The sequence below is a fragment of the Zalophus californianus genome, chromosome 1, assembly GCF_009762305.2.
Source record: "Zalophus californianus isolate mZalCal1 chromosome 1, mZalCal1.pri.v2, whole genome shotgun sequence".
NCBI classification, from domain to species: Eukaryota; Metazoa; Chordata; class Mammalia; order Carnivora; family Otariidae; genus Zalophus; species Zalophus californianus.
Genome location: NC_045595.1, coordinates 6376933 through 6390321, shown reverse-complemented (window position 1 = coordinate 6390321; position 13389 = coordinate 6376933). Strand labels below are relative to the sequence as shown.

Genomic DNA, 13389 nt, shown 5'->3' with positions numbered 1-13389 from the left:
TTTCTGTGACTACACAGTGGAAGGACCGGTAATGTGGCACCTAGGACAGTCCCATCCACAGAGACAGAGAGGAGACGGTGGGAGCCGGGGGTGGGGTGGGGGGTGGGGAGCCCATCTTCATGGGGACAGAGTCTCAGTTTGAGGAGATGGCAAGTTCTGGAGACGGAGGGCGGGGACGGCTGCACGACAGTGTGAGCGCGCTTCGTGCCGCTGAGCTGTGTGCTTAAAAATGGTTAAGATCGTCAATTTTATGTTATATATATTCCACCACAATTTTTAAAAATGCAGTTGATAACGCCATATTCTAGAACTGAAACATGCTAAGGGAGTCGAACTTAAATGTTCCCCCACACACAATACAAGCGATGGATGTACGAACTCACTCACTACCTAGGAGAAATCCTTTACGGCACATAGGTATATCAAAATCATCCCGATGGGCACTTTCAATATCTTACAGTTTTACCTTTCAATACCTTATAATTCAACCATATCTCAATAAAGCTTGGGGGGGAAAAGCCATACCGGTGATACTAATGGGAAACCACTACCAGTCATAGTGAGTAAGCTTATTTATTTTATGTATGTTTTTCAAACTGTGGTAAAATACACGTAACATAAAATTTGTCATCTTAATCATTTCTAAGTGCACAGCTCAGTGGCATTAGGTACATTCACACTCTTGTGCACCATCCCCACCATCCATCTCCAGAACTTTCTCATCTTTCCAAACCCTGACTCTGTCCCCATGAAACACTGACTCCCCCCTCCCTCCCCAACCCCTGGCTCCCACCATCTACCTTCCGCTTCTGTGGACGGGACTCCTCTGGGGACTTCCTATGGGTGGATTCATACCATATCTGTCCTTAGTAAGTTTATTTACCAATTCCATAAACTTTGTGATCATTACAAAGTAAGCCATGTGTAAACAGCCACATTGTAATGATAGATTTAGACTTTCAGAACTGAAGTTGTTACTCTTTAAAAAAAAAAAAAAAAAAAAGGGAAGCACCAAGGGCTGTTGCTGGTGGTGGTTCAAGCTGGTGGTTTCGGTTACTTGAATGCAGGGCCAACAGCTCACAGCTAAGCTGAGGCCTGTGCTTGCTCTTGAGTTATATAAAGCATCTGGGGAGATAAATCACGTTTGCAAGCCTCAGCTCAGGCGGGGAATGAGGTCACAGGCATACATATAGCACATGATCTTAGAGCTGGGACAGCTCCCAGAGATCATCTGGCCTCCTGCCCCTTCTCCCGAAAAGGAGGCGGCCGGTGACAAGCTCGGTGACTTGCCCAAAGCCCTACAGCAGGTCAGACACTCAGCCAAGAGTCGCCCGCAGGCTCAAGGCCTCCGCCATGCCTCACCAGCAGTCCCTGAGCCTTCGCCTCCAAGGTCAAGGGCTGAGGAAATCGCTAACTCAAAACAATCTAAAGAAAAATAAATACGGACAAACAAAAAGCACAAGTGAACAACAACAACAACAAAAAACTAAAGGAAAAAAAATGACATCTGTTTCTCCGGTTTGATGGGGTTTATTTAAAATCCAGCTTTAAAATTTTAAACTAATTTATATAAACTACTTTGAGGCTCAGAGACTTTTCTGTTTTCCTGCAAATGGATGAAGCCTGTTAAGTAAACAAGATTAAAGAAAGGGGGGGGAGAATCATCTCTAGTATAAATTTCTCATGGAAAGCACAGAAGGGAACGCATTACCGCTCCTGGCTACCTCAATCCTTAAAACGTTAAGGGTCTAAACGTAGGGGCTAAAACTCTTCCCTGACTTTGTTATTAACCTCTCGACTCCTAGCTTAGCCCCCAGATTCAGGGGGTTAACAGAGCTGCATCCCCATAGCGGGGAAGGGGGAGGGGGAGAAAATTTCAGATGGAAATGGTGCCAAGACATGGAACTATCTGGTTTTGATGCGAGTCTTCGGAGTGTCATGAGGCGGTGATGTTTAGAAATGGGTCTGCATGGTTTGGTACAAGAGGTGATGGCGTGTGTGGGCACATGCCCCCACACTTACACTGGGAAGCCAGCACGGGGGAGAGATGCTTGCCTGGAAGCAGGACAAAGCGGATCATCTGCTCCCACAAACCCACCTGCACTCACCTTTGAGGCAGTAATCCAGCTCATACAGCTCACTGTCTTCCACCTGCCTCTCCCAGAAAACCAGGTAGTGCGTGATGTTGCCATTGGGATCAGAGGGAGGCTTCCACTTCAGAATAATCTGGGACGAGGAGTTAGAAACGGAGATTGGATCCAGGGGGACGGAAGGGTCTGCAAAGGAGAAAGGGAAAACAAGTGCATCGTGAGCAGGGGGCGGGGACTGGCTGTCGGGCGGGCATAGGAAGGAACACACCAGTCAGAGAAATCATGGGGATGTTCACTGCAGTGTTACTTAACAGCAGAGAAAACTGGAGACACGTGGAAAGCTCACCGGGCAAGCGCACGGGGTACCAAATTACAGTCCATTCATACCACAGATTACATAGCCACTCGTTCACTCATTTATGCAACACGCATTTATGCATAGAAGGCTCCAACTGTGTGCCAAGCTGTCTCGGTTCCAGGCATTGGAAAGACGCTGAGGCAAGGGAGGGTAGGGGGAAGAGATAAATAAACTCACATTTTCCAGGTAACATTTGCCCCAAATCGAACCCAATCACGGGGTAACTTTCAGCACTGGGATGCCAGTCATCCGTATCACTGAAACGGCACCTCATCTAACACCCCCCAAAACGCACACCACCTTTGGGCTCCACAAAACCTGCCCCTCAAGAATGCAGGTGGCTGAGGGAGTCAATGGGCGTCGGGGGGGAGGGGGGCGTTGAGGCTCTCAAGGCAGAGGGCATCGAGGGTACAAAGATCGAGAAGCTAGAAGCTTCCAGAAACTGTGGAGTCCTCTGGTACTGCTGGAGGATACAAGAAGAGGGGGGCACCAGCCAAAAAAGCTGGGGCTGGCTCATAATGTCTGGACTGTATCCCATGGGACAGGGTTTCTCACCCTCAGGTACTACGGACATTTGGGGCCAGATAATTCTTTGTCGTGGGGGGTCTGCCCTGTGCAGATGCTGAGCAGTGTATAATGCCCATAAGCCCCACGTCCACTGTCACGACAACCAAAACGGTCTCCAGGCATCACCAAAGGTCCGCAAGGGGGCAGGATCACCCCAGTGTTGAGAACCTCCACAATAGGAGGACTTAGGCTTTATGAAAATACAAATACCACTAAATTGCTAGGAAATAGACCAGCGCCCCCCCCCACCCTGCCACCAACTAAAAAAAAAAAAAAAAATGAAGGGGGAAGGGGGCACAAAGACGAAATAAAAATAGCAAAACATTATTGATGAAGCTGGGAGATGGTCCATGGGGCTCATTTTTCTACTTTTGTGAATATCTGAACATTTTCCAGAATGGGAGGGAACAGAGTAGCTTGTTGCTACTACCTTGTCTTTTGAAATTATAAACTTGGGCACCCGGCTCTTTTAGAAGCCAATAACTACATCAAAGAGCACTTCCTACAACATCACCGTGTCAACTGTTCAAGTCAAGATGTCCATTTCCCGTAAGAAACACTTACTAGTGGCATCCGTCTGTACATAGATGATATCACTCTTGGCCCCATACGTGCGGCGTTCATCAGAAAAGGTGACCAAGGTCTTGACAAAGATGGCATACTGGGTCCAGGGCTTGAGACCCCGCATCAGCCACCCTGGGTGGTTCTGCGACTTGGGGTCGTTGGACCGCAGAGGTGGGTCGATGTCCACCACCGTCCAGCTGTTGGAACCACACGCATCCTGCCCGTCGAACTCGGTCACATTCTGGTAAGGGCTTTCAAGACAAAGCAGACGGTGGTTATCATTCCATGACTCTCGCTCTGAGGACGGAGAGTTGCAGCAGGGAAGGTGACATCCTACGGGGTTGCCTCCTGTTTACCAACAATCTTATGCCACAAGGAAAAATGACACAGATCCCAAAGAGAAGGGACCCCTTCCCTTATAGCTCAATTTTCCAACTATATCAATAGTGACGACAATGTTACCAACTACCTCACTACTTATTGGTAAGACTACAGGAGAGGGGCGTCCAGGTGGCTCAGTCCTTTAAGCATCCGACTGACTCTTGATTTCAGCTCAGGTCATGATCTCAGGGTTGTGAGATGGAGCCTCGCATCAGGCTCTACACTCAGCATGGAGTCTGCTTAAGATTCTCTCTCCCTCTCCCTCTGCCCCTCCCCCCACTCCCTGTGCACGGGCCTACTCTCTCTAAAATAAATAAATAAAATCTTAAAAAAAAAAAGACTGCATGAGAGATTATGTGCTACTTCTCGGCACACAGCTGGAGCATAATAAATCTTCAAAGATGGAGCAATTATTAATATGAATACTATCACAACTTCCATCATCTCCCTTTAAAACTCCTGATCTCAGGGTTGTAAGTTCAAGCCCCACATTGGGTATAGAGATTACTTAAAAATAAAATCTTTAAAAAACTTTTTTTCAGCACAGTCGTATAGACTCTTGAACAACATGGCCCCAACTGCGTGGATCCACTCACGTGTGGATTTTTTACAGTACAGGACTGTAAATGCATTTTCCCTCCCTTATGACTCTTTTCTTTAATATATTTTTTTAAGATTTTACTTATTTATTTGAGAAAGAGAGAGAGAGCGCGAGAGAGAGCATGAGCAGGGGAGGGGCAGAGGGAGAGGGAGAATCAGACTCCCCGCAGAGCAGGGAGCCCAGAGTGGGACTCGATCCCAGGACCCTGAGATCATGACCTGAGCTGAAGGCAGACGCTTATCTGACTGAGCCACCCAGATGCCCCCCCATGACTTTCTTAATAACATTTTCTTTTTTCTAGCTGACTTTGTTGTAAGAATACAGTCTATAATACATATAACATACAAAATCCATGTTAATCCACAGCTTATGTTATCTGTAAGGCTTCCAGTCAATAGCAGGCTATTAGTAGCTAAGTTTTCGGGGAGTCAAAAATTATATGTGGATTTTTGACCAGGGCGGGATGGTCAGCGCCCCTAACTTTGGCATTGTTCCAGGGTCAACTGTACTCAAAACGACCAGGTGTTGTTTAATGGGGACAGTTTTAGTTTGGGAAGATGAGAAAGTTCTAGAGATGGACGCTGGTGATAGTTGCACAACACTGTGAATGCGCTTAATGCCACTGAGCTGTGTGCAGAAACACAGTTCAAGTGGCCAATTTTATGTTGTGTATGTTTTGCCACAATTCTTTAAATGTTGGAGAAAACACAAAATCAATACAAAAATCAATCTTTAAAAACCCACTAAGCGGACCGAGCAGATTTTGTTAAGGATATCTTGCTGAGATATATGGACATAAGGCAAAATGGAATATTGCTGTAGGAAACTCGCCAAAAGAAACCTGTCTGTTTCCATTTCTGGTTTTGACACACAGGGGTGTTACTAACCTCACATGCCATCAGCTTGTGAGACGGTAAAAAAGGACTTATGGTAGCTATTCCCAAGGAAGAGAGAGACAGAGGAGTCTCAGAGGGGAACCTCTGAACACGCCCAACCCGCATACCTCTTTTTCTTCTACTTACGCCTCTTTGTAGAAAAGCATGAACCCCAGGAGGTCTCGGAAGTCAGGGGGCCAGTACGGCTCCCATTTCAGCAAGATCTTGTCATACGATGTCCGAATGTAAGAAAATTTAAGGAGTTCATTTTCACCTAAGGAAAGTTTCAAAACAGTATCAGTATTAAAACCTTGCTCCAGCGCAGCCCGAAACAGGTGATCCTACATCCCCAAGAGCACCAGTGAGAAGGGAGATGTCAATCTGCTATTCCCTGGATGGGTCTCATTCCCACACGCCTTCTCCCCGGGTTCAGGGGCAAAAGCTGGTCATGCAAGTTGGCCCCTTCCATCAGCCAGTGACTTGGCCAGAGGCTCAACAGTAAGTAGCACCAAACCAAGAAGGACACCGGGCCAATAATTATTAGGAAAAGTGATTTTTCAAGAGTAACACCTTGTCCTGGCACAATGTTGTCATACATGTGGGCTTTCGAGCCTTACGTGTCGCAAGATAACTCCAGTTCTAACTGAACACATGCAGAGGGAGTTTAGAGAGCATAGAGAGCATGCGGGTGGTGGAGAGACAATGCCTTAGAAAGAGTGGACCGCAAGCCCTCCCTTAAGCTCCACCCCAACCTTGCTCTCTCCCTCCCCTGAATTCCCACACTTGGCCGCAAGGACCCAACTCCCTGTGAGGCTATCATGGACGCCTTGGCACCTCAAGGCTCAGATGCCCCTTCAGGAGAGAACCTGTCAGAGGAGTGTAGTCAGCTAGCAGTCTCCAGCTCTACAGCAGCTCCAGGACCTGCTAGAGCATTGGAGCCAAGACTATCTATAAGGAGGAATCGAATCATTCATTCATTCATTCAATGTGGATGTGGCGTCTTCCAGTATCAGGCACTGTATCTCTGTAATCACAAAGGTAAGATACACCTGTCCTCGATATTTCAGAAATAGAACTCCATGAGACATAGAGCTGTTTTAGCTCATTGGGGGGGGCAATGACACCTCCACCCCACCCCCAAGGGCCAGTGCAGTTCTCAAGGAGGAGGGCGGCCACCTTATCTGATCCACGGGTTGGAAGGACCAGGGCATCCCCACTTACAAGACGCCTGGTCCCCATTGGTCTTCAGGGCAATGTCGTTCCTCTCCTGGCGCCCCTTGGTTCCTGAAACTTCCTCCATCTTGTGAATTTCTGACAAGCAGAGTTTGGGATTGTAGTGGAAGAAGAGTTTCCCCTGAGTGATGGTGAGGTTGTGTTTGCTCCAGTCCCAGAGCTGCCTTAGGTTCTGGTTGTCCAAGGCGTAGAAAGAGTAGTTCCTATGGAAACATACACAAACCTAGTCATTCGCTGGCTTGTCACCTCCAACGCCAAGATGGCGGGGCCATGGCTGGAGCTGTGACCCTGAGGAGCACAAAAATGGACAGAATCTGGGTCCTTGACAGCATTGTTGGACAGCCCTCCTCAGACTTGTCGCTCGTGAGTCCATCTCCAACTACAGGAAACACAGATAGTCTGGCTCTCTGTTGTTTTACTGACCCAGAGTCAGCAGACCTCGAGGGGAGGGGATCTGAGAAATGAGGATGGACAGCGGGGGCAAGGAAAGGCGTTCCATTTTGTACATGTGGCATATGAGGCTTCTGGGGGTCACCCCGCTAGAGACGGGCTTGAGGGTAAGCCAGGGCTGGAGCTCTAAGCACACGTAGCTCGTCAGAGAGACAGCCAAGGCTGGGAGCCCAGCACACCAACTCTCAAAGCAGGTGGAGTAAAGGGACCTGGGAGCGAGATGAGGCAGGGAGAGTATGCCCAAGAATTAGAATCCTGTGGGCCAGAGATGAGAATTTCAGCAAGGAGTAGGTGCAGTCACTGTCAAAGGGGACCAAGAGCTGAGAAGGTGCAGGGCACAGCACTCCCAGGGTCCCGGTCAAGGCAGCACTCCAGCTCATAACAAAGCCCAAAGCACACTTGGAGGGCACAAAGTTTGGGCTGTACCCCTTGCGATTTCCCAAGAGTGACTGTATCAATTTCCTCGGCTAGGTCTCTCGACACGTCCCAGCACATTCCTTTCTCTCCAGGCACTGTCCCCTAACAGATTCTTTGGGGGGCTTTAAAAACCCCTAAGTTCTGGGCGCCTGGGTGGCTCAGTCGGTTGAGCGTCTGCCTTCAGCTCAGGTCATGATCTCAGGGTCCTCTGATCGAGCCCCGCTTTGGGCTCCCTGCTCAGCGGGGACTCTGCTTCTCCCTCTCCCCACCCCACTCATGCTCTCTCGTTATCTCTTTCTCAAATAAATAAATACAATCTTAAAAAAGAAAGTTCTCAACACAAGAAAAAAATTTTGTAACTGTACGTGGCAACGGTTGTTAACTAGATTTACCGTGGTGATCACTTCGCATATACACAAATATAGAATCATTATGTCGTACACCTGAAACTAATATAATACTACATGTCAACTGCACCTCAATAAAAAAAAATCTAAGTTTTTCTCCCCCCCTACGCCCCCACCGCCGCCTCCAGTTTTACTGAGATATAACTGATTTATAACAGTATTCGTTTCAGGCTTCCAACATTATGATTTGCTATTTGTAGATATCATGAAATGATCACCACCATAAGTTCAGTTCACTTCCATCACCTCACATGATTTAAAAAAAAAAAAAATTGTTTCGGGGCGCCTGGGTGGCTCAGTCGTTAAGCATCTGCCTTCGGCTCAGGTCATGATCCCAGGGTCCTGGGATCGAGCCCCGCACCGGGCTCCCTGCTCCGCGGGAAACCTGCTTCTCCCTCTCCCACTCCCCCTGCTTGTGTTCCCTCTCTCGCTATGTCTCTCTCTGTCAAATAAATAAAAAAATCTTAAAAAAAAAAATTGTTTCTTGTGACAAGACCTTTTAAGATTTATGCTCTTGGGGCACCAAGAATAAATAAAATCTTTAAAAAAAATAAGATTCACGCTCTTAGCAAATTTCATATGTGTAATTCAGTATTGTTAACTACGGTCACCATGGATACATCACATCTCCAGGACTTACTTATTTTATGACTGGAAGTCCATACCTTTTGACCTCCTGCACTTGTTTCTCCCACCTCTGGCAACCACCAATCTATTATTCTCTGTATCTCAAAGCGTGTTTTTGTTGTTTTGTTTTTAAATTCCTCATATAAGTGAGATCCTACAGCATTTGTGTTTCTCTGACCTATTTCACTCAGCATAACACCCTCAGGTCGATATGTGTTGTTGCAAATGGTAGGATTTCCTTTCTATTTATGGCCGAGTGATATTCCATTGCATGTATGAGCCACATCTCTATCCCTTCGCCCATCCATGGACACAGGTGTTTCCGTGTCTTGGCAAAAACCCGTGAGTTGTTTCAACTCACGAACCTCCTCCTAGTAAGCCTTCGGGCCACACCCAGAACCGGGCCACGTACCCGATTTCCAAGGTCTCTCCTCGAATCAGCCGTAACTTCCGGAAAAAAGAAAGTGACACAAGAGCGTAGGATCTCCGGATTTTCAGATACCCAGAAATTTCTTCAATGAGTCCTAGGTTGGCCTCCAGCTCAGCTGCCAGGTTGTCTAAGGAAAGGAGAGACTATCCAGTGAGCTTCTACAGAAATATTTTAATCTTCCCATCATCTCTCATAGTGAGGAGTCAACCTAGAGGCTGCAAGTCCCCATATAAGTGACCAGCATGCTTTTTTCCTCATCCTTTAGCTTGTTTGCCCTCCTCCAGACACATGGGCCTCCCCACCATCCCTTAAATAAGCCAGGCATCCTTCTGCCTCAGGACCTTTGCACTGGCTTCCTCCTTTGCCCAGAATATTTTTCTCTCATAGATCTGCTTGGTTTGCTTCATCTCCAGCTCAAAGCATCCTTCCTCAGAGCAGAAACCCCTTCAAAAATAGCAGACCAGGGTGCCTAGGTGGCTCAGTTGGTTAAGCGACTGCCTTCGGCTCAGGTCATGATCCTGGAGTCCCGGGATCGAGTCCCACATCGGGCTCCCTGCTCAGCAGGGAGTCTGCTTCTCCCTCTGACCCTCTTCCCTCTCGTGCTATCTCTCATTCTCTCTCTCAAATAAATAAATAAATAAAAATAGCAGACCCCTTTATTCTCTATTTCGGAGGCTGGCAAATGACAGACGGCCCCGTGGCCAAATCCAGTCTGTTTCGTAAATAACGTTTAATTGGAAAAGAGCCACACCCATTTGTTTACAGGTTCTCTATGGCTGTTTTTACAGCAGCAGAGTTGACTAGTTATGGCAGAGATCGTCTGGCCTGCAAAGCTGAATATATTTACTCTGTGGCCCTTTATAAGAAGAAGTCACCGATCTCTGCTCCCCCCCCCCAACCCGTTTCCCTGCTTTACTTCCCTTCATAGTGGGGTCCACCCCAAGTTTACGTTATACATTGATGCGTTTATTTCTAAGATCCATCATGCGTGGGCTTTGCTTTGTTCACTGTGAGTATTCGATAAATGTTTGCTGAATAAATAAAGGGATGCCTTTTTGCCTGCGATGGTATTTCTGGAAACACGGCCCGCAGACCTGCCACAGGGCACGTGGCCTACTTGTTAAAAATGCAAATTCCCGCATAAGAACACCAATTTCCAACTTGGAAAATTAGCATCTCCGGGTGGGCAGGGCCAGGACTGAGCTGTGAATTTTAGGTCAAGTGACTCCTCCGGTGGTGTGTAGCCGGGAAGGTGGGTCCCAGCTGGGGGCAGCCCCCACCCCCAAAGTACTCACTGCCCCCTCGGATGTTGATGATGAGGCTTCCGTTGACAACAGTGCAGCCTCGAAGCTCCTGGGCAGACGTCACCGAGTCAATGGTTTTCTCGCCCTCCAGGATGTGGCAGACCTTGGGACAGGGGCCCAGGCATGGAGTGCACATCAGGCTGAAGAAAGAGTGGAGAGAGGGGGTCAGGGCACCCAGGACCCCACGCACCAGGACTGCTCAGGGTCCCAAGGACGGGACTTACGCTGCTACCCTAAGGCTGGGCATTTCCACCACAGCATTGCTGACATTTGGGGCCGGAGAATTCTCTGTTGTGAGCGTGTCTTGTGCCTGGAAGGTGCTGAGCAGCCTCCCCAGCCCTCACTCACTCAATGCCAGTAACACCTGTCCCTCAGCATGACAGCCAAACATGTCTCCAAACATTGTCCCCTGCGGGGACAGGGGGCAAATCACCCCCAGTAAGAACCACCGTGTAAGGGGCAGGTGCATGCCATCCTCCATGGTAGTACGTCCTATGGCTTTACCCTAAAGGCAGGGGACTCACGCTTTTCCCCTAAAACGACAAGGCTCCAGCCATTTCCCAGAGTAATGGTATTTACACTGCACCCCAAGGAGGATCCCATCCTACCCCGAAGAAGCAGGACTCACGCCATCATAATGAAGGGATGGGACTCGGGCGTTACCACGGTGATGGGAATTTTTCCGAGCTGGTGGGCCTTTCGGAGGATTTCTGCTGCCCCATACCACAGTGCTACCACCCCCACAGGCCAGAACTTGGGCTGCCACCCCGAGGAGACCCGATGCTTGCTGTTGCGTAGGGTCTGACGTGCCTACACCTATAACACAACCTCGCACGGGACAGTGTGTGACGGCGGCAGCCTTTGGCTTTGCTGACTATAGCCTATGGTACTCGAATACACAGCCTCCAGGAGTCCTTTGGGAACCATCCCTCCCCCACACAGGGTCTGAGATGGGTTCTTGGCTAGCACAGCACTCCTAGGTCCAGGCAAGACACATGATCCAGGCCAGGCTGGGCACCATCACCCATCCCCCCAGGGGTTCAGAGGTGGGCACACACCCAAGTCAGTCCAGTGAGGGTTTTACCAGAATTTCCCAGAGGGAGAAACTATCTAAAGTCCTTGGCATGTAGAAAACAAGAACCGTTAGTCCTTGCTCTGATGACCACTTTTTATTAGTGGTATCATTGTTGCTACTGTGGCTGGTTACACACCCCTGGCATATCCAATTCTTCAGAATGACCTCGGTGATGGCAGTCCCAGGTCCTGGCACAGAGCTTCAAAGGCCTTTGGAATTCCCCGAGAGGTAGGAGCATCTTTGCTATGCTAGTGAGGAGACAGTGTGGTGGTCCCTATGTAGCTTCGGGATGGGGGCTGGTCCCCAAGAGGACCAAAGATGGGATTAGATTTGTGGGTCCACTGAAGATGGAGTTCAAGCACATGGTCAAGGAGTCAATTGATCACAGCTATGTAACGAGAGCCCAGGGAAAATTCTGGACACCAGCTCAGTGAAGTTTCCTGGACAGTGAATGCAAACATCTGCTGGGAGGGCCACGTCCCTGATTCCACGGGACAGAGCTGGGACACCCCGTGATAACATACACGTCCTTAATAATAAAGCTGTAGCTGTAAGTACGGGCAGTGTAAGTGCCTGACGGTGAGCTCTGATTGCCAAGGCATCCATTTCAAAAGACATCCCTCCAGTGAACGTATGGCCAACTGTATGACCCAGCTCTGAGAGATAAGGAATTCGGCTGCCCCGCCCCTAAAGCTCCCTCCTTCCGAAAGCCCTAGGTGGCCTAGATAGTTGACTGTCCGAGTGACCCCACTTCTCCCTCCCCACCCCAATTCCTCTTCTTATGCTTTAAATTCACCAGTGAAGGGGCACCTGGGGGGCTCAGTCGGTGAAGCATCTCCCTTCGGCTCAGGTCGTGGTCCCAGGGTCCTGGGATCGAGCCCCACATCGGGCTCCCTGCTCAGAGGGGGGGAGTCTGCTTCTGCCTCTGCCTCTGCCTCTCCCCCACCCCGCTCCTGCTCTCTCTCAAATAAATAAATAAAATCTTTAAAAAAATAAATTCACCAGTAAAGAGTGAACCCACGAAACCCTGGACACCCCACCATCGGACCCTAACGAAGGCAGAGCCCCAGGTCCACACTGTCTCTCTCTCTCTCTCTTTGCCAGTGATCTCGCTGTGTGGCCCGCGAGGGTGCCGTGTGCCCTCTTGTGAGGACTTGTGAGTCATCACCCTCATTCCTCAAAGTTCCCAAATAGTCTTTGCTGAAGTGCGTCCAGCGATCCTAAGAACCACAAGGGCCGGCCCAGCCATAAATAGGGGCCCTGACGGGGAAACGTCTGGACTGGCCACAGCTGACATGTGCCTCTCGGGTGAGCCCTGCCGGAGTCCCTAACCAAGGGCGCTACCATTAACAGGCTCGGGACTAATGGAACAGTATGGCTTTTTTTTTTTTAGTACTGTGACCTGTTCTAGCAAATTATTGAACCTAAAATGGATACGTGAGAACCCCTACATGCATATCCAACCGATGAGAAGTATGGGTGGCCTGGGTACCCCAAAGCGTGGCTGGCACCTGGAGTGAGGGCAGCGTGGTGGAGGACAGAGTCCGATGCTCACTCCAGGTGGCTAGGGTCAGAACTGCCCCACGGACACGGGTTGGTATCAGAACAGCTGGGGTGGAAATGGAATAGGGACCAAATGTTTGGGTTCTTTTGTTGATTCTGCAAATACTCCCAGAGCACCTATTATGTGACAGGTGATACTCTAAGCCAGGGGCCAGCCAACGACGGCCCGCGGGCCAGATCCAGCTGACCACCTGTCTCTGTAAATAACATTAGGCTGCAGCGCGGCCGCACCCGCTGGTTCACGTATCATCTATGGTGCTGTTCTTGTGCTATAGGGGCTGAGTTGCGTAGCTGCCAACAGAGGCCATATGGCCCGCAGAGCTGAAAATATTTACAATCTGGCCCTTTGCCATCGCCCGTTCTAAGCTGCAGGCACACATGAGTGAACGAAAGAGGCAATCTACTTTCCCCGTGGGAGATTACAAAGGCCCCAAGTTGTTTGCCGCC

At 49.2% G+C, this 13389-nt stretch overlaps 1 protein-coding gene across 4 annotated transcripts in view; it reads right to left on the bottom strand.

Moving 5' to 3' along the window:
• The window catches only part of INSR (insulin receptor), a 124224-nt gene that overhangs the window by 29745 nt on the left and 81090 nt on the right, over positions 1–13389 (bottom strand). For all 4 annotated transcript variants that reach the window (XM_027582997.2, XM_027583000.2, XM_027582996.2 and 1 more), the window contains exons 4-9: positions 10296–10444; positions 8983–9127; positions 6658–6872; positions 5584–5710; positions 3580–3830; positions 2109–2276 (exon numbers count right to left, since the gene is read on the bottom strand). In XM_027582997.2, coding sequence (XP_027438798.1) covers positions 2109–2276; positions 3580–3830; positions 5584–5710; positions 6658–6872; positions 8983–9127; positions 10296–10444 — 1055 coding nt within the window. The remainder of the gene's footprint in view (positions 1–2108; positions 2277–3579; positions 3831–5583; positions 5711–6657; positions 6873–8982; positions 9128–10295; positions 10445–13389) is intronic.